Source organism: Rhipicephalus microplus, chromosome 8 (genome assembly GCF_043290135.1).
Source record: "Rhipicephalus microplus isolate Deutch F79 chromosome 8, USDA_Rmic, whole genome shotgun sequence".
Taxonomy (NCBI): domain Eukaryota; kingdom Metazoa; phylum Arthropoda; class Arachnida; order Ixodida; family Ixodidae; genus Rhipicephalus; species Rhipicephalus microplus.
In genome coordinates, this window is record NC_134707.1 from 30,214,466 (window position 1) to 30,232,787 (window position 18,322).

General features: G+C 46.5%; 1 protein-coding gene across 1 annotated transcript in view; it reads right to left on the bottom strand.

Annotated features, from left to right (window-relative positions):
• Positions 1 to 2,498: 2,498 nt before the first annotated feature.
• The window catches only part of LOC142768437 (female-specific histamine-binding protein 2-like), a 100,547-nt gene continuing 84,723 nt past the window's right edge, over positions 2,499 to 18,322 (bottom strand). Inside the window, exon 5 of the mRNA XM_075870410.1 lies at positions 2,499 to 2,629. Coding sequence (XP_075726525.1) covers positions 2,499 to 2,629 — 131 coding nt within the window. The remainder of the gene's footprint in view (positions 2,630 to 18,322) is intronic.

Genomic DNA, 18,322 nt, shown 5'->3' on the forward strand with positions numbered 1-18,322 from the left:
CCACATACTAATGAATAACTCTCGACCATCTGCTGGCTGAAGAATGTGTAAATAAATGGCTACGGTACAAATCCGCATCTCGTCAATAATTTACGCAATTAAAATAAATAGAATGTGTACTTTGGGGGCAAGAAATGCATTCACATTTCCTCAGGATTCCCTTCGGAGAGATAGAGGATTGTTTTTACTAGCAGTAGCTGCGTACTTCGGCCTTGCGAGGTGACAGAGCGGAAGGGGAGGGAAGAATTATTTTTGCAGGTGTCATCCTGGGCTGACACTAGACGCAAGCATGCGCAGTGGCGTTGTGGATGCGCAGTGGGAGCATGCGCAGTGGGGGTGTGGCCGCCAACGACGAAGCCCGATGTCGTGCGACTATGAACTGCTCCGCATTTAGGAATATGCGAGTTCAGACCACGGACCGTGGTGCCCATGCTCATTTGGGAAAAACAGCCGTGCTACTCCGCTAGGTTGCCCACGAACCGTAAGTGTATTGACGCACTAGTTTTGTAAAGCCCGGATTACAAAAAGACCGTTGTTGGCGTCGTTGATTGTGAGAAAAAATTCAGCACTACAAGAATGCGAAAATTTCAGATATATGCAAATACAAAACAATGGTACGATTTGGAATCCAACGTAGAGATTGTGCCTTAAAAGCAGGTATTAAATCTATATAGAGCCACGTGATTGCTTGCGATTGGTTCGAAAAACAAAAACAAAAATACCAGGCCGGCACGAAACGCGCTGCACAGTCACAACGAAAGCTGAAAAAAGAGGCTTTTCGAGGGCATTCTTTGCATATCTTTTGTGGCAAATACTACAAGCGCACTTTCATGGTACCCATTACGCTATAAGTTATATGATTGAAGTCATTGATATTCATTTGAAATAAATCTCGCGAACTTTTCAGCCCTCAACTGTGCGCAGAACCTTGGCCTTTGACCGACTGGGCGGACTGTTTTTTCGAGCTGAAGATTGTTTGACTACCTCAAGAAAATATTATTGGAAGATACCCGCTGTATTTCCCCAGCGTGAAGGTTTTCTTTCATTCACTGGCGTGACTCCAATGACTGAATTAGGGCTGACACTACATTGTTCAGAGATCATTACTCCCGGATGTCTAGAAAAAAAAAGTATTCGCGCATATTCACCAAAAGGATGCTGACGATGGGGCGATGCAGTGTGCAACGGATCATGAGTCGTCGCTTTCTATTTGGTTCTGGTGAAGAGCCTTTTATTTTGTTCTTGTTAACATTTTGTTTTGTCATATGGTTTATTTGTGGGTGGGACCATGTCGATGTTTTTCCGGAGTTGTGGCCTTTTATTTTTAGATGCGGAGCATCTTATACTCGCGCCTTGTAGTGCGCCGTCCGCGCCGTCCGCACCGCTTCTCGAACATTCGACAGCTGACGCGCGCGCATGCGCCGTCGCGCCGTCGCCCACTCTTCCACCATCTGTGCACCCTTCCTCCTCTACACACCGCGTTCGACATCTACAATTCTCCTGATGCTCCAGTGGACGCGCATGTGGCGTCGCGCTTCGAGAACATTCAACAGCTGACAGTGCATGCGCCGTCGAGCTGTATATATACTCAAGGTCGGCGCTCGCTCGCTCAGTTGCCGCTCGTCGGTTGGTTTGTACGGCGCGTCGACGTCTAAGGTCGCGGTGAAATGAATTCCAACGAATCCACAAACACAATGATCGACGTCCCTTCGACCAGCGCCGCCCTTTCGCATACGTGTGTACGTGTTCACTCATTTAACACCCCCTCCTACAACCACGTTAACCAATTTAGCCATCGACCCAAGTGAGTCGCAATTTAACACCCCATTTCACAACCACGTTAACCAATTTAGCCATCGACCCAAGTAAGTCGCACTTTAACACCCCGTTAACCAATTAAATGCTCCGCATCCTCCTCAGTGTTCCCCCGAGGGAAGCTGCGGGCAATTTTTATTTGTTCTGGTTAACAGTCTTTTGATAACCATTTTGTTGTTCACACATGTTTCGGTATCCACCTCTGCTCTTGACACCGGGTGGTCCTTCATGAATGGTGGGACATTGTGCGGTCTTAGCGCCTCTACTCACGCTACCCACCCAGCCGCACCGCACGTGGCGGGACACCTGTCGTATGGAAGCAAGTGACAAATGGGTGAATCGGCGACGCTATTGCACCCTCCATTTTGGTGTGGCAGGTGTCCCGCCTCATGCTGTGTGGCTGTGCGGATAGCTTGTGTACAGCCGGTTGAGGTGCTTTGCCCCTAACATATTTACGCACAATTCCCACTTATACGCGAATAGTCTAGCCTGACGTGATTATAGAAACGGAGCAAACTTCGAAGAATGTGACTTGCGGCTTTGGCTAAAAGTATTACTGCCTGATAGAAGCTGTAAAAAAACAATAGCACGCAGAAGGGGCTCGGTGATGAAAAGCGTTTCAGAATGCCTAAATTTTATGGCCTAAATAATATTTGTAATGGTGTCAATCTCCCGATAACGTGTCAGAGGCTCAAGTGATTTTTATTGGCGCAAGCACAATTTGCGACCACAATTAGGTGCGCCGTTCTTACAAGCTCCTGGCTCTTGGACGATGCCTTGCCCAGCCCTTTAGGTATGACGTTGCCCTTACAACCTGAAACGAAGGGATGAAATATTTTACGTCCATAAATCTTACCACTGCTTAACAACGTTTCATTAGGTGTTTCAAAATGGGTTTCTGTAGCACATTTCATGAATTTACACAAAGGCAATTGAGTGGTGTTATTTGAAATACGGGTAAGTGCTCAATAGCAACAAAGTTTATCTCGCTGTTTCAGGGTGCCCCTCTTTAAAAAGGTAAGAAATATGATTTGCATTGCGCGAGAGAATTGATTAGGCATATTTATGTATATATTAGAATGTATGCATATGCATACATATGCATGTGTGCATATGCATGAGTACGCATGTATACATATGCATACATTTCCATACATAACTATGCATGTTTACAAGAGAAATTGTATACCTATGTTGTCTGCTTTTATATGATCATTTTTGTGTCTTCCCTCGAAGCTGACCTGCGCATTCCTTGTAGCACATTGTAATGGACCGGCCACTAGCAGCTTTAGACTTTCAGTGGATATATTACTTGTATATTATAGTTTTTTTTCACAAAAACAAAAAGTTTCATATATTGACTGAATGATTGAAAACGCAATAACATGTACTGGCTTTGTTCGCAGCACCTTCTGAATCACTAGTCTGGGCTCTTTTCGGGCTGAATGCCCGAACCATGATTCATGAAAACGTATGTTGCGGCGCTTAATATACGACGTTTCAAACTATTCGAGAATGCGCACTGGAAGTGCTATTCTAAAGTTCCTGGTGAACCAATGTTCTTCCTTTTACAAAGTGTCAAATTATGCACTACTCATATGTAACGGGATGTGCTGCTACAAGCTTTGTTGATGTGGTTGCTGATTACTTGTTATACTTGAGTGCACTCTAATAGGTCGGTGTTTAACCTTTCCACTCCTGTCGAAGCTTTCATGTTTTCACGCCTGCTGCTGTTCTACAATTCTGCTACTATAGTAGCTCACGCCACCTGGAGGAGATGGTAGAGGTCCGTGTACTGTGTGCGATGTGCACATTAAATTACGCCGAACGGCCTAACTTTCTGGAGATTTCACTACGACGTCTCTCATAATGATATTGTGGTTTTGGGATGTTAAACAATAGGTTATATATTATTATTATTATTATTATTATTATTATTATTATTATTATTATTATTATTATTATTGTTAATATTATTATTATTATTATTATTATTATTATTATTATTATTATTATTATTTTCGAAACTAGCCATAAATTACTTCCGAATATACTCTTTTAGGAACAGTATTGTGCACTCGGGTAGCCCCAAGGTAAAACACTTCCATGTGACGGCTCGGCTTGCTTCCATGGTTTTTCAATAAAACTGGAAGTATTTATTTGTTTATGTGTCCAGTTCTCGCTTGCGTAAAACACAGATTGTCACCCAGAGTCAACAATGTGCGCTGTATGTCCACAGTGGGCACATTCGACATCAAATTTTTGGTTGTTAGTCCAGTGTCTTCAGTACCAGTGCCTCGTCATCTCTTGATGTGTCCAACTGAAGTGCGCGCTGTTTTTTGCTAATCAACTAGCTCGTGCGATGCTTGCGGTTTTCTTTTAAATAGTTGAGTTTTATCACTAATTCATTTATGTTAGTCTCATATGATTTGTAATGATTCCCCTGATTTCATTTTCTCGCCTTTCCGGCGTAGCACAGAGAAACGAAGTAGCCGAAGTGTTCACTAAGTCATTTCATGAAGAACAATCGTTGCATAAATGAACAAAATTGAAGGTTAACGCAGTGGGGTGGCCATGTAGACAAAAGTGCTTGAAGCTCTTGTACTTAGACTTAGGAGCAGGTTAAAAAACCTTAGGGGGTAAAATTTTTGCGGAGTCTTTCACTACGGCATCTCTCATAATCATATCGTGGTTTTCAAACGGTAAATCCTACCGATCTCCATTACGCAGTGGTGTAGCGAGAAATGAGAGTGTACAATTAGGCAAATTGGTTATTTATGATATTGCACTAATTATCATTATCGCAAAGCTTTTTCTTTTTTAGGGCGGAGTGTACCTAGATAGGGAAAAAATCATGTTCCTCAGGGCTTACCTCAGTGAAGACGAGCGACAATCTCAGCTTCCACTGTCAATCAAACAAGAGCTTTCGACGACGAACGCATATCTACAAGAGAAGGGCACTTCACGGCACAGAAATTACACTTCACCGCGTTTCTGCGTCGACCCGTTCACGCCCGTAGTGAGAACACGACTGCGAAGCGCGTGTGATGCTGCCGGTTCCGAACAGCTGCCCGCGAAACGCCGTGGAGAAAAAGACGCTGATGACTGGGGAACGCCCTAAGGACGTGGTCGCCCCATCACACACCTTCTAGGCACTCGTCCTGGGGAAGTACTCTTCTTGGACTCAGCTCACGGTACCTTTGGTGCAGAAGAGACAGGAAAAATGGGCACTGGAAAGCGGCGGAAGATCCGCCTGCCTTTAGAAGCATGTATACGTGGAGATCTCTGTTACCTTAAACACTACTTTTGTACTAAAGCTGTACCAGTGGTATTTTAAACAGACAGTTAGTTGGCTGGTTGCTTGGTGTGTTTGACGAATTTGGATTTGTATTGTGGAAACAAACAGGCGCGCAAGGCAGTGCATAGGACAGGAGACCTTGCTTGCATTCTTTGAGTGAACAAGGAACAAGAACAGGAGTCGGAAACACACTGATAACCCCCTAACCGTGAATGACATCCTAGTAGCATGACTGAATTTGTTGAAATGAGAAAATATTCCTATGAGGGTGCAACAGAAAGAACAACACATCTATATCTATGTTTAATATATTTGGTACACATCACTTGTTTCCTTTGGAATCATTTTGAGATGTTTAAGGAACGCGAATATTTTCAATAAGGTAAAAAGGACGGTCTAGTCATTCTGGGATTTTCGTTTTCCATGTTCGCTGAGTAGCACTATGCATCTGAGCAGTGGGTTTCATTCCCAACCTCACCAGCTGTGGTTGTTATTTGGATTGCTTCGAGGTTATGAAAGAAAGTTAGCATGTAATTGCACATTTTTGCAGTAGTTTGGCGTGACATAAGACCAAAATTAGAAAAACTCATTCGGTCACCTAAAGAAAATGAAATGAGACAATGCAAGTGGCCGAAATTTCTTCTAAATAGCCAACACTCTAGTTTTGTAACGTCCGTTAGGCTGTAGTTATGGATACCCACAATTTCATGCCAACTGAAACGTTGAAGACTATATAGTTGAGAAAAGAATGAAAAGCATATTTTTTCAAATGTTTCAAAACAATTTTAAATCAAATGCACATCTGTCCACAATCTTAGCAATAATCAAAGCAGTAAACGTGGGCTAAGCAAATTCGCTTTCATATTAACATCTGAATTCAATCTGGACTACCCTTGTTAAATGAAGATATGTATTGCAAGGTCAATTTTCAAACGAGCAAGTCAAGGGTGAGCTGAAATTGCTCAGTTGCGGCCCAGTGCGGAGCCAAAGCTTACATAACATAGTTGTACCAATGCTGAACCTCCAAATTACTGTTGCTTTCATTATGGACCTTCTGTTTCTCTTTAAAAAAATTTCGTTTTCAAGTTGTCACTTTCTGATGTTTCAGAGATAGGAACTTCACCATTACCCGTCATGGTGGTCGACTGATTATGGTGCTGAACTGGTGACCCACAGGTTGCGGGACGGAATCTCAGCCGTGGCGGCCACATTTTAGACGGAGGCGAAGACGATCCAGGCAGGTGTACTTAAAATGAAGAAATCAAAACAGTTAACTCAATAAATGGCCGCAAAGTGACGGCGGTGAGTCAAAGACCCCGAGCACGTATACGTACTCGTATACAATATACGACAATATACGCTTATTGTATACGTATACTACATATAAAATAAGCGAGTACTGGGGAACAGCAATGTCAATGACGGTTGCGAGAAGACCTAGTTAGCAATAGAAGGCCCTGCGGCAAGGACGACGTGCTCGTTAATATATTAGAAGCGCGAATGCTTCCTTCCAGGGCTAGTTTGTCTACGCAGTTTGGACATCCTCGCCGTGTTTGTTGTGATTGTCTTCCGGTATTTACCCCGAACCTCTTTGCGATGAGAAACAGCGTAGGAATGACCAAGTGTAATCCAGATAAAGCCAAGCACCAACATGGAAGCCACCTATAAACAACTTGCATCCCTAAGCAAAGGCGTAGAAACAGCCTAGACCCAACCCAATCTGTCTTGGATATTCGGGTCGTATGAAGACAACACAAAGCGATGTTTGCGCAACGCGCCATGAGCGTCACAAAGGAAAGCGAATAGTTCAACTAACGCCTTTACACATGCCTCACAGATGGTTATCGATTCATGATATCTATTACAGAAGCCAAAGGAGATGAAAAATGTGTGTGCTGGAATCACTGCCTTTCGGGACGTCAGTTTATTCGCAGGCGAACAGCAGTTCTTTCATTAAATTCATGGCCATTTCTGACTATAGTGATTACACGTAAACAATCAACAGTTTTAGTGGTGTCTGGTTTTCGTTAGTTTTACGTCTATGTTGTGACAATGGCGGCATTGCCTTACCTGGCTAGTGAAAGCAGGCCAGTCTTGTAGGTGCGGCTGGTCGTCTTGTGTCTGGCTTGGTACTTGTTCAGCGTTTCTCCCGAAGACAATCTCTTTTTTTACTTGTTCATTTGTCTGTAGCCTGCTGCTTAGCATTAGATCATTTGTCACAAGCTGCGATCTAAGTAGAAACATTAATGATTCGGGTTCTTTCTTATCTTCCGTGTGATCTACATAGATGGGTAGTCATATGAGCCCGCAGAATGTCAGATTACGTGGGCAAGAAAATTGAGGTAGACACCGTTCATGTTCACGTGCTGCTGCTTCTCGTCCCTTTAAAAAACCCTTCTCCATAGAGAAACGAGCAGCAAGAGACGAACAATCCGATCATCTGCTCCGATTCATTTGCCGCATCTCGTACACTGGCCCACTTTTGCTCGGAGCCTCCAGGCCTACTCGCAAATAAGGCGTAATCGACATTCTGAGCAAACTCGTAGGTTATCTTTCGAACCATGTCACGTCTCGATTAGGCTGCGACTGAACTCACTGGAGCGAGAAGTACCACAAGGAAGCAGTAATCTGGCTGCTACAGCATTGCTGTTCTTGTCTACAATGAACACTTTAAAACTAAATAGATGTAGTGATCGCACAAGTTCTGTATTGAAAGACAAAACGTTTGTCATTAGTATCCAAGATTTTAAAGAATATAATTGGGCCAGGAGAGTATCAGTGGAGATATCGGGATAGATGAACTGCTCCAACTTCAATAATTTTCCACCAGTGTTTTTTTCTTGAAGAGCGGGCTTGCCCGACAAATTGAAATTCGGAAACCAATATCGGTATGCTCAGGTGGTCTAGCCGGGTTATTATCAGGGCTATTTCATGATGCTCGAAGGACAAGATGTCATGTATTGCTTATATTCTGAAAGCATCTATGCGGCAATAAATTAACCAAATCAGATAGCATCAAATATACAAATACATATCTACTCTTCAATTTCTGATCAGCTCTGCTAAATTCTGAGGTAAGAAAGGGATCACAAAAGCGGGAATTGTATTGTCTTCGTGAGCTTATCACCAGCGGAAACTCTGGGTCCATGTCTGCTATAAGCCTCCGATATCAGTCAGTCAAGAACTTTAATATATGGTCCTGAGGAGTTTAAGCCACCAGGGTGCCCACGTGGGACATCCTAGCAGCCGCTACCGTAGGCGACGCCCGAGTCGGGGCGGGAACGTGGTGGCGTTCCGCCAGTTCTTGGGCCCTCTGGACTGCCTTAAGTTGGTTTCGGAGATTGGGGCTCCTGAGTGCCTCCTCCCAGTCGGACTCACTGGTGAGAGGTCCCTGAGGTAACGCGGGACATTGCCAGAGCATGTGCGCGAGTGAACAGTACACTTCTGTGCAATCTGGGCACTGTGAATTTATGTCTGAGTTATAATGGCTGAGTCGGCCCCGTGATGGGTACGATCTCGTTTGTAACATTCTAAAGGCTACTTCTTGCGCGCGTTCTAGTTTTGAATGGGGTAAAGGGTATCGGCTTCTGTTGTGTCGGTAGTGGGAGGTAATTTCATGGAAGGTGAGTAGTGGGTCATTAAACTGCACGTCTGGGCCCAGCTCTTCGGTGGCTGATTGATCGTCACGGCGGGTCAGTTCTCGTGCTCGATCATGAGCCATTTCGTTGAGGTTGGGTTGTTGTGGGTGAACGTCTTTGCCCATGTGGGCAGGGAACCAAGAGAGGTAGTGCGAGCCCGTATATTTCCGTGTTTGTAAAATGCGGGCTGCTTCTGGAGCGATGTTGCCGGTTTCGTAAGCCCGAATGGCGGCGCGAGAGTCTGTGAAGACATTAGTGAGTGAGGGGTCGGTCATCGCTAAAGCTATAGCAACTTGTTCGGCTATGGCGCTTGTTGATAGCCTAACCGAGGCGGCTGAGCGTAGGGCTCCGTCGCCATCTACTACCGCGAGTGCGAAAGAGGAGGAGTTACCGTATTGCGCTGCGTCGACGAATGCGGTAGAGTTGCGATTCGCGGCGGTACGGTTTAGGATCGCGCGAGCGCGGGCCAGCCGTCTGCCTTCGTTGTGTTGTGGGTGGACATTTCGCGGAAATGGGGTTACCATGTAAGTAGCTCGGACAACTCTGGGGAGGGTTACTGCGCGTTCAAGGCAGGGGTGTGGGGACATGCCGGCCTCGCTTAGAAGTCGGCGGCCTGCCTTGGAGGAGGAGAGGCGGATCACTTGGGCCGTGGTCTGGGCCTCGATCACTTCATCGATGCCGTTGTGCATGCCTAGTTGGTCGAGACGGGAAGTGCTCGTGTTTTGAGGCAAACCAAGGACTTGTTTAATGCTTTTGCGCATGAGTGTGTTTAGTTTCGTCTTTTCTACCTTCGTCCAGTTGTGGGCAGAGGCGACGTAATTGATGCGACTCATTAGGAACGCGTGGTATATGCGCAGAAGGTTGGCCTCTCCAAGGCCTCGTCTACGACCCGAGACTCGCTGAATGAGTCGGAGCATGTTCTCTGTTTTTGCTGTGATATGTTTAATTGTTCTTGCATGACAGCCAGTGGCCTCGACGAGGAGGCCGAGAATGCGTATGGAGTCCACTCGGGGTATTCGCTGCCCATCTTTGGCGTGTAGCGCTATGGGTAGATCACCTAAGGGTGTTAAGTTACGAACGCCTTGGCGAGATTGCCGGTACAGTAGCAACTCTGATTTTGTGGGCGACAAACGAAGTCCAGTGTTTTTTAAGTAGGCTTCTGTGGTATCGAGAGCAGTTTGAAGGGCTTGCTCCAACTCCGCCAATGAGCCTCCTGGGCACCAGATGGTGATGTCATCTGCGTATATAGCATGGTTTATGTTTGGGATGTCGCGGAGTTTGTCAGATAGTCCCTTCATTACTATGTTAAAAAGGAGTGGAGAAATGACTGCCCCTTGTGGTGTCCCGTTGGAACCTAATGTGTAAGTATCGGATGTAAGTTGCGATAAATGCAGCTGAGCTGTTCGATTTTGCAGAAAAGAACGAATGTACGCCTGGAATCTTTTACCGAGACCAAGGCTGGCAATGGATTCCAGTATAAAGCGGTGTGAGACGCTGTCGAATGCTTTAGTGAGGTCTAGGGCGAGAATGCCACGAACATCTCTCGGTTTTGAGTCGAAGATCTGTTTCTTTAGTAATAGCATGACGTCTTGTGTTGAAAGGTGCGGACGGAACCCGACCATGTTGAACGGAAAGAGTTCGTGATCCTCTATGTAGCGCGATACACGATTTAGGATGACATGTTCAGCTGCTTTTCCTATGCATGAGGTTAGGGAAATCGGGCGTAGATTGTCGAAGTTGAGTGGTTTACCTGGCTTTGAGAGAAGGATTACCGTGGCCGTGCGCCATTGTTCAGGTACCTGGCCAGTTTCCCACATGTAATTAATGTCTTTTGTGAGTAGTGTGATGGCTTGGTCGTCTAAATTTCGCAACAGGCGGTTGGTTACCTTGTCAGGACCGGGGGCTGATCTGCTGTTGAGGTTGTGTAATGCCTCCCGAATTTCTGACTCCGTGAAGGGTTCGTCGAGTTCGGGTATCGTTTCGCATTCTATTTCTGGGTAGTCGGTGGGTTGTGCTGTGTTTAAGGGGAGGTGACGTTTGGAGATTTCTTCAAGAAAGGATGAGTTTGTTCCTCCCATCTTTTTGTGCGAGTGTAGGAGCCGGTCTATGGCATGACTCTGGTTGTTTTTTGTTTCGCAGTCGTCCAGCATGTATTTTAGGAGGTTCCATTTACCCCCAGTTCGCATGCGGCCGTCGACCGCCGAGCAGAGTTCATGCCATTGGAGTCGTGTGAGCTCCGTGCAATATTTGGCAATGTCTTGGTTCAGTATTGATAGACGTTTTCGTAAGCGTCTGTTTAGTCGTTGTGTTTTCCAGCGCGCGAGTATTGACGCTTTTGCCTCGAGCAAATGTGCGAGGTGTGGGTCCATTCTCGGGACCTCGAGTTCTGTTTGTATTGTTTTCGTTGTTTTGGCTATGTCTTCCTGAAGTGAGGTGAGTAGTTCGATGAATGTGTTGTATTCCTTTGTGTTGTTTTTGCGGAGGGTGCGGAAGGCATCCCAGTCCGTCAGCGTGAATGTACGGGGTGGGGCTGATGCGTTGGGTAGTTCGGTTCGTATGATGAAGTGATCGCTGCCCAGATTTTCCTGCGTATTGGTCCAGGTGTGGCCTGTGACGTTACGGGTAAATACCAAGTCCGGCGTAGTGTCGCGTTGTACCGATGTTCCAAGTCTCGTAGGGAATCGGTGATCTGTGATGAGTGTGAGGGACAAGTCGTCAATTGCTCGCGTGAGGTTAGTGCCTTTAGCCGTTGCCTGGGGGTAACCCCATGACGGGTGGGGGGCATTGAAGTCGCCTGCTATAACAAGCGGAGAGTTTCGCGCGAGCGTTGTGGCTTTAGTTAAGAGCGCGTGGAAGGACTGTCTGTAGTCTGACGGGGAGCTGTAAACGTTAAGGATAAAAACGCTTTGTTTTAAAAAACGGTTTGGTACGAGTTCGACGAGTATCGCTTCCAGGCGGCTGCGGGTGGGTAATACCTCATGTACTATGTGAGCAAATTTCTTGCTAATCAGCGTGGCTATACCTCTCTTGGTATCCCCTCGTTGTGAGATGGGGTGGTAACCCGATAATGTGAGAGTATCACAAAGGGTCTCCTGCAGTAATATTACATGAGGCTTCTTGGGTTGCGCTTTAATGTACTGCAGCAGTGGGGTTTTACGGGTCGCGAAGCTAGCGCAATTCCACTGCCAAATTTCTAACGTGTTTTGGGTTGTGGAAGCCATGATGATTACATTGAATTTGGTGGCCCAGGCAGATTTGCCGTAGGATCCACAGAAACTACTGTTCTGGCTTTGGTTTTAGCTTTTATGGTGGCTTTTTGCTCTAGTGCTTCCACCCGGCGTGACAGCGTGTCGATGTTATCGTGGTTTTCTCGCGTGAGACGTAAGATTTCGTTTAGAGTGTCTTCTGGTGAGTCGCTGTCATTCGTGTCCGCTTCGCGGAGTGGTGGGGCTCTGCGTTTAGGTTTGCTAACATCTACAGTGGATGAGGGGGGATCTTTAGGAGCTGTGAGAGTTTGTATTTGGTGCCTCGCCTCATTTAGTTGTGTGGTGAGCTGTTGTATGGTTGCCCGAAGACCTGCTAGTTCTTCTCGTAGAGTTGTAACTACCTCGCTTTCATGCTCTGGCAATGAGGGCCGCGTTACCTTTGTGACTGGCGGCGTGCTCCGTAGCGGTGGTTTCTTCCCTTGGACTCGGTCCGCCCATGTCAGCTCAGCCTGGCGAGATGGGGAGTGTCTCCTGGAGCGGGAGTGGCTGCGCTGGGCACTGCGACGTCTCGCTGTCGGTGTGAGGGAGCGGCTTCGCCTGGATGTCGCATAGGTGCTCGAGGTGGCGCTGGAATCGCGGGAGCTGGCTCCACTCGATCCTCGGGAGCGGCTACGACCGCGTCGACGGCGTCGGCGTCGTCGTTGGCGTACGATGTACGGAACTTGAAATTTACGTTTACAGTCCTTATCGGCAGTGGGGTGTGGTCCACCGCAGAGGGTGCAGTGGGGCTTACATTGGTGGTTTTCGGGTGGGGTTTTGAGTCCGCACTTTCGGCACCACGTTGTGTTAGGATTAGGGCAAACGTCTGCACGATGGCCGAGGCTGCCGCAGTTGTAACAAACTTCCGTGTGTCTGCGGAAAAGCGTGCATCGAACTATGCTCGCCCCGCAGTATACATAATTGGGAACTTGCATTCCTTGGAACAGGATGGTGACGGCTGTGGTGTTCTTGATGCGTTTCACCTCCAGGGCACTCGGGTTGCGCTTTGTGACGATCAGTTCTCGGAGCTGGGTATCGGTGAGGTCAATGTCAATGCCTCGGATGACGCCTTTGCACGTGTTGTCGGGTGGAGCCGGATATACAGCAACTCGGTACAGAGTGTCTCGCAGACGTAGTTGCTGTACCATGGTATAAGCTCGTGCGTTTCGTTCGATTGGGGTACACACTACAAAAATGTTCTGGGTGACATTTGGGCATATAGAGTCTTCCATGAGGTCTTGAGGAGCCAGGGCGGCGGCCATCGCCAGGGCTTGCTCAAACTGCACCGGCGTGATTTTAGCCACGTTGAGGCCATCTCGGGGCCTTACGATTATGCGATATGTGTCCCTCGGAAGTTGAGGGAGTCTTGAGGTAGCGACGAGGCGTTGGTACGCGCTTCTCGGTTCGGCGGTGCGGCCGCCGTCCCTACGTCTCCCTCGCGTACTTGTTGGTCTTGCGTCTTGGGATTGGTTAGCTTTGCTCTTGCTTGGCTTACGGTTGTACGCCGTAATCCAGCCTGGGCCATTCGCTTCTTCAGGCGATATTGCTTCGCCTTCGACGATTTCCATGATGAACGGGGTAAACTTGCGGGATAGGCCCAAGCCTACCCACCTTGGCTCACCGGAGCAAGGCTTAGCCCGCTAGGGGTAGCGAGGCAGCGGCGGCGTAAGCACTTCAGAAGGCCAAAAGTAGAGAAAGAGTCCACCCACCGAAATAAATACGGAGTCCACGGAATTCTCGTAACTTGGTGCGTACGTTGGTGTGCAAATCACGGTGATTGTAGGCGGCAAACCGCACACAATCATTGAAGATAGCGGAAGCCGATGTTCTAACGCCCGCACTGGTCGGCTTCTTCTTCTTCCTCCACCTCCGATATCACACTTAAACATTTCAGCCTTCGAACCTTGGCCGCTGCATGGTCATATTGTTCGGGAAGAACTGTGACCTAAGCCATAAATACATCCGTAGTGATTCTTGGAAGAAGCTCATTATTACCTACAATTACCATTGCAATATATTCACCTTGAAGAAATGACAAAAGCTGCATAGGAATCTTGTATCATTACTAAATGACTCTGTTGCCTTATTTCGCTCATGCAGGCCATTTCCTACTGAAGCCGCAAAAGTCCCAAAATAAACGTAAAGGAAAATGATAAACTGCCATCAAGAATCACAATGAACTGCTAAATTTTGCAATGGCACTCTCTATACTTCCAGTAATGAGAAAGAAAACATTATTTTTATTGTTTTAAAAGCAAGAAAAAAATCTCCAATTAAGCTTTTATTTACCAGAGCCCTACACTACAGCATTTCTCATAATCAAATCATAATTTTGGGGCGTGAAATCCTAGATAAAAATAAAAATATTGATTACTGCTCGTCTTATCAGAACAAAAACAGAACAGTAACGAAAGTGTTTGAAAAAAACATCAAGCCGGTAGTGTCTCGTTTACATATCCCAGCTTTTCGTGTTTTAGACAATATGGAAATAAAACACATAATAATAGCAGGGTTTCACGTCCCAAAACTACGGTTTGGTTATGAGAGGCGTCGTAGTGGAGGATTCCGGAAATGCCACCATCTGGTATTCTCTATATAGCGCGTGCTGATATCGTGCAGTATACACGGGCCTCTGCCATTTCACCTACATCAAAGTGTGACTGCCGCAGCCTGGATCAAACCCGTGACCTTCTGGTCAGAAGCCGAACACCCTTAATTACTACATCACCGCGTCGGATGAAAGCGGCAGCAAGACGGGGAAATATGCACCACTTCATTCGCAAATAGTCTCGAAGAAGTTTGTGACAACTTTTATGATTTGCTAGTTATCACGAAGATTATTCGATCCTTCAGAAATTCGCCGCGGAGAAGCTGTGTTCTTAAAAATGAATAAAGAGTGTGGTATAGGAAAAGCCTAGTTAACTTTCAATAAATTTCTTCCCAGTAGAATTTGAAAGAAGCACCAATTGTATCCACACCTTCCTCGCAACCCACGCCTACAAAAGTCGACACTTTGAAGCATTTTATATAATATCTTGGAGCCACCGGGCTTTCCGCCCTCCCACGGGGAGTTGTGAGCGATTCGCGCCAGCCAGATCATGTTCTTCAAAATTGTTCGTCGTGCCACAAATGTTCTCGCAAGTAGGTGACGGGAGCGTGAGAGATGCCATATAAAAGGCGTTGGCTTCGCCGCCTGCTTCGCTCGAGCAGCATACGCACCATCACAGCCCTGGCTTCACGGCTGAACAGAATCACACGCGCAGCAAAATACACCCTGACGTGCCAAACACTCAAAGCCCCTTCTCCCTTTCCGCATCTGCCCCTTTTCACCCATTTTCGCAACTCTTCTGTACCTCCTTCTGCTTTCAAGAAGTCGCGTGCAGGGCCTATGGTATGAGCGCGATTTGTTCAGACATGTAAATTCGCGCAACTGACCATATCATCCTCGGTTTAGGTGATAGGCCGGCCAACTGATGAGTCGACACATTGGCACTCACTCAGACCGAGGCGGGGGTGTAAGCCTAAATGAGCCCGGGTGAGTGATATTTGGGTGAGTTTGAGTCCGAGTTAGTCCAATTCAAGAACATTTTAGTGAGAGAGAGAGAGAGAGACTAAACAACTTCATTTCGCTATTCTTTAGGTTTCATCTTAGGGGTAGTCTCCCTCTTCCGGAAAACCATAGGCTTTCGCCACGTCGACAGCCCTCTCCAACCGCTGACGCTGATCTTCAAGGGGTCTGAGTCTGAGTGAGTCTGGTTCAAAAACATTTGGTGATTCTGGGTCTGAGTGAGCCCCAAGTGCCAAATCTATTTCGTGAGTGAGTGTCAGTGATCTTCACAACTTTCGCCGACCGATAGCTTAAGTTAAAGATAAGTAAGGCAGAACGGATTAAAGAAACAGTTTTATAGAAGTCAAAAGCCCTAAATGTCTCCTGCCATAATAAATTTAACTTTGTCGGTCACGCAACGCAAGTGACGTAAAAAATACAAAAGCACACTTCTGCGCCACATCAACAGTACAGCTTAACCATTGTAAGAATTATTACTTTATTCCTATTATTTGAACATACGATGCGCAGGACTGGTATTTTTAATCAGATCTTTTAAGTGTGCAGCTTCTATGGATCTGCACGGTTCATGATGATTCAGCAAGATGAGCGAGACACCTCGTTGGGAATCAAACCTGCGTTCTCGAACTTAGCTCTAAGACATTTGAACGGCTAAGATGGTGGGTAGGGCACCCGATCATGATTACGGGGATCATTGTAAGGATTATTAGTCTGTAACATACGTCTGGTAAGTGTTGACTTATATTTCGTATTCTTCTTTGCCGTAAAGACAAATAAACAGAAGAGTAACAGCTAGATAAAGAAAGAGAAACTTTGCGAAAAAGCCGTAATAATTATGGAATTGAACGGCCAGGTGACGACCCAGTCCGCTTGAAGCAGTTGCCGGCCGCTCACACAACAGGCCAAAATATTCTCCTGTTGCACGATGATGACTGCCTTCAAATATCTCCGGCGCTCACTATCAACATAAAAAAAAATAGCCGCGTGTGTTCGTGCTTCACTGCAAATGTCATCGAAAGACGATTTCTTTTATCTGGAGGTGCTGCGGGTGATAGGAACGCCATCTGGCACTAAGGTTCCTAGATTAAACAAGTTTATAAGGTCCCTTGGCTCAAGGCTGAGGACGAATAGAATGGCTCAAGGTTGAGGATAAATATAATAGGAGACAATGGGCATCTCTGACGCACCCCACGAGTGATAGAAAGGCCAGAACTTTCCCAACCGTCTAAAACTAATGTGCTTTTTATACCATAGTAGGTATGTCTAATTAATTCCACAAAAGCGCAAGGAAAACCAAATACTGTGAGCCATTTAAATATATACGTGTGCTCCAGTCGGTCAAATGCTTTCTCTTGGTTCAAAGACACAAGAACACCACACGTAGATTGTGACAAAGTATAGACTATGATATCCCGTGTGGTAAGGGACAAGCTGTGTATTTCTCGTCCAGGCATTGATGAAGCCTGGTAATGACCCACCAGGGTGTTCAACAGAGTCCTCAAACGTTGAACGAACACCGTCGTGAATATCTTATAGTCAACGTTAAGAAGCATGATAGGTCTCCAATCTTCAGGACTAACAGAGGAAGCGTCAGCCGTTGGGATTAGTACAATGCGGCCATCTCGAAAGCTTGATGGAAAGACACCATTCTCGAAACATCGCCAGATAACCGCGGTTAAGGCAGTATTAAGCTTATTTCAAAATGACAAGTAAAATTCAACTGGAAAACCGTCTGGCCCAGGGGCCGTCCCATGTTTAGTAGAATGTAGTACTGCCTTTACCTCTTCGGATGATGGAGGGACGTGCAGAGAATCAGCAGCTTGTTGAGGAACGCGAGGCAAACCTCTAAGTATAGGCGGTATATCACAGTTTGTCCGCATAGCGGAACATGACATCTCTTCGAAATGTGCCAAAAACTGAGATCGATCACGCGAAAGAAGCGGCTGTGAAGGTGGTGTCTGCGTGGTCACAAAAACAGATGATTTTGACTGGACAAAACACAATTGCACCGCATAGCGTAGCACCTCAGGGTGTGCGCAAGTGTTGTGCCTACAACACCATGCAGCCGCCGCCAGAGACGAAGTGGCAATGAAATGCTGGCAGCGTTCACGTAGTTCATGCTGCCAAGCTCGCATCAGGGGAGACGGCATGTCGGCGCGCAAGGCGATGCGCCATTTCGCTGCAGTATCATAGAGCTCCTCAGAAACGCGACGACGAAGTGAACGCCCTGCAACTGAGAAATGCAGGCGCCACTGCGTTTTAAGCACGTCCCAATCAAATAAATCAGATGCAGCGAGTGACACGCGTATTGCACGGGACAAATTTGAGCGAGAGCGCGCGTCCTGGAGGACGCGAACATCAAGATGCCACGGTTTCGCCGGGAAAGAAAATGAAATTTTGAGTTCTAAGAGAAGTGAACGATGGTCAGAGATGTACACAGGCGAAAGTGGGATGAGCAGAACACGTAAGGCGGAGACAACCTCTAAAGCATGTGGAATATCATCCCGGTCTAGTCTGCTGGAAGATGGTCCGTGGTGCCATGTCCAAACAAAAGTATTCCCGCGTATGACATTGCGCGCATCCAGCAATGAAAAATGCTGGTCAAGGCGTCGCAGCTCACGTGAATTCACGTCGCAGCTCATTCTCAGTCACAGCACACGTCGCAGCACACAGTTAAGTCTCCAATTAGAATTACGTGACGATCGTCTAGAAAAAAAACCTTCAAAATTTCGAAAAAAAAAAGTCATTATAGGGCCCA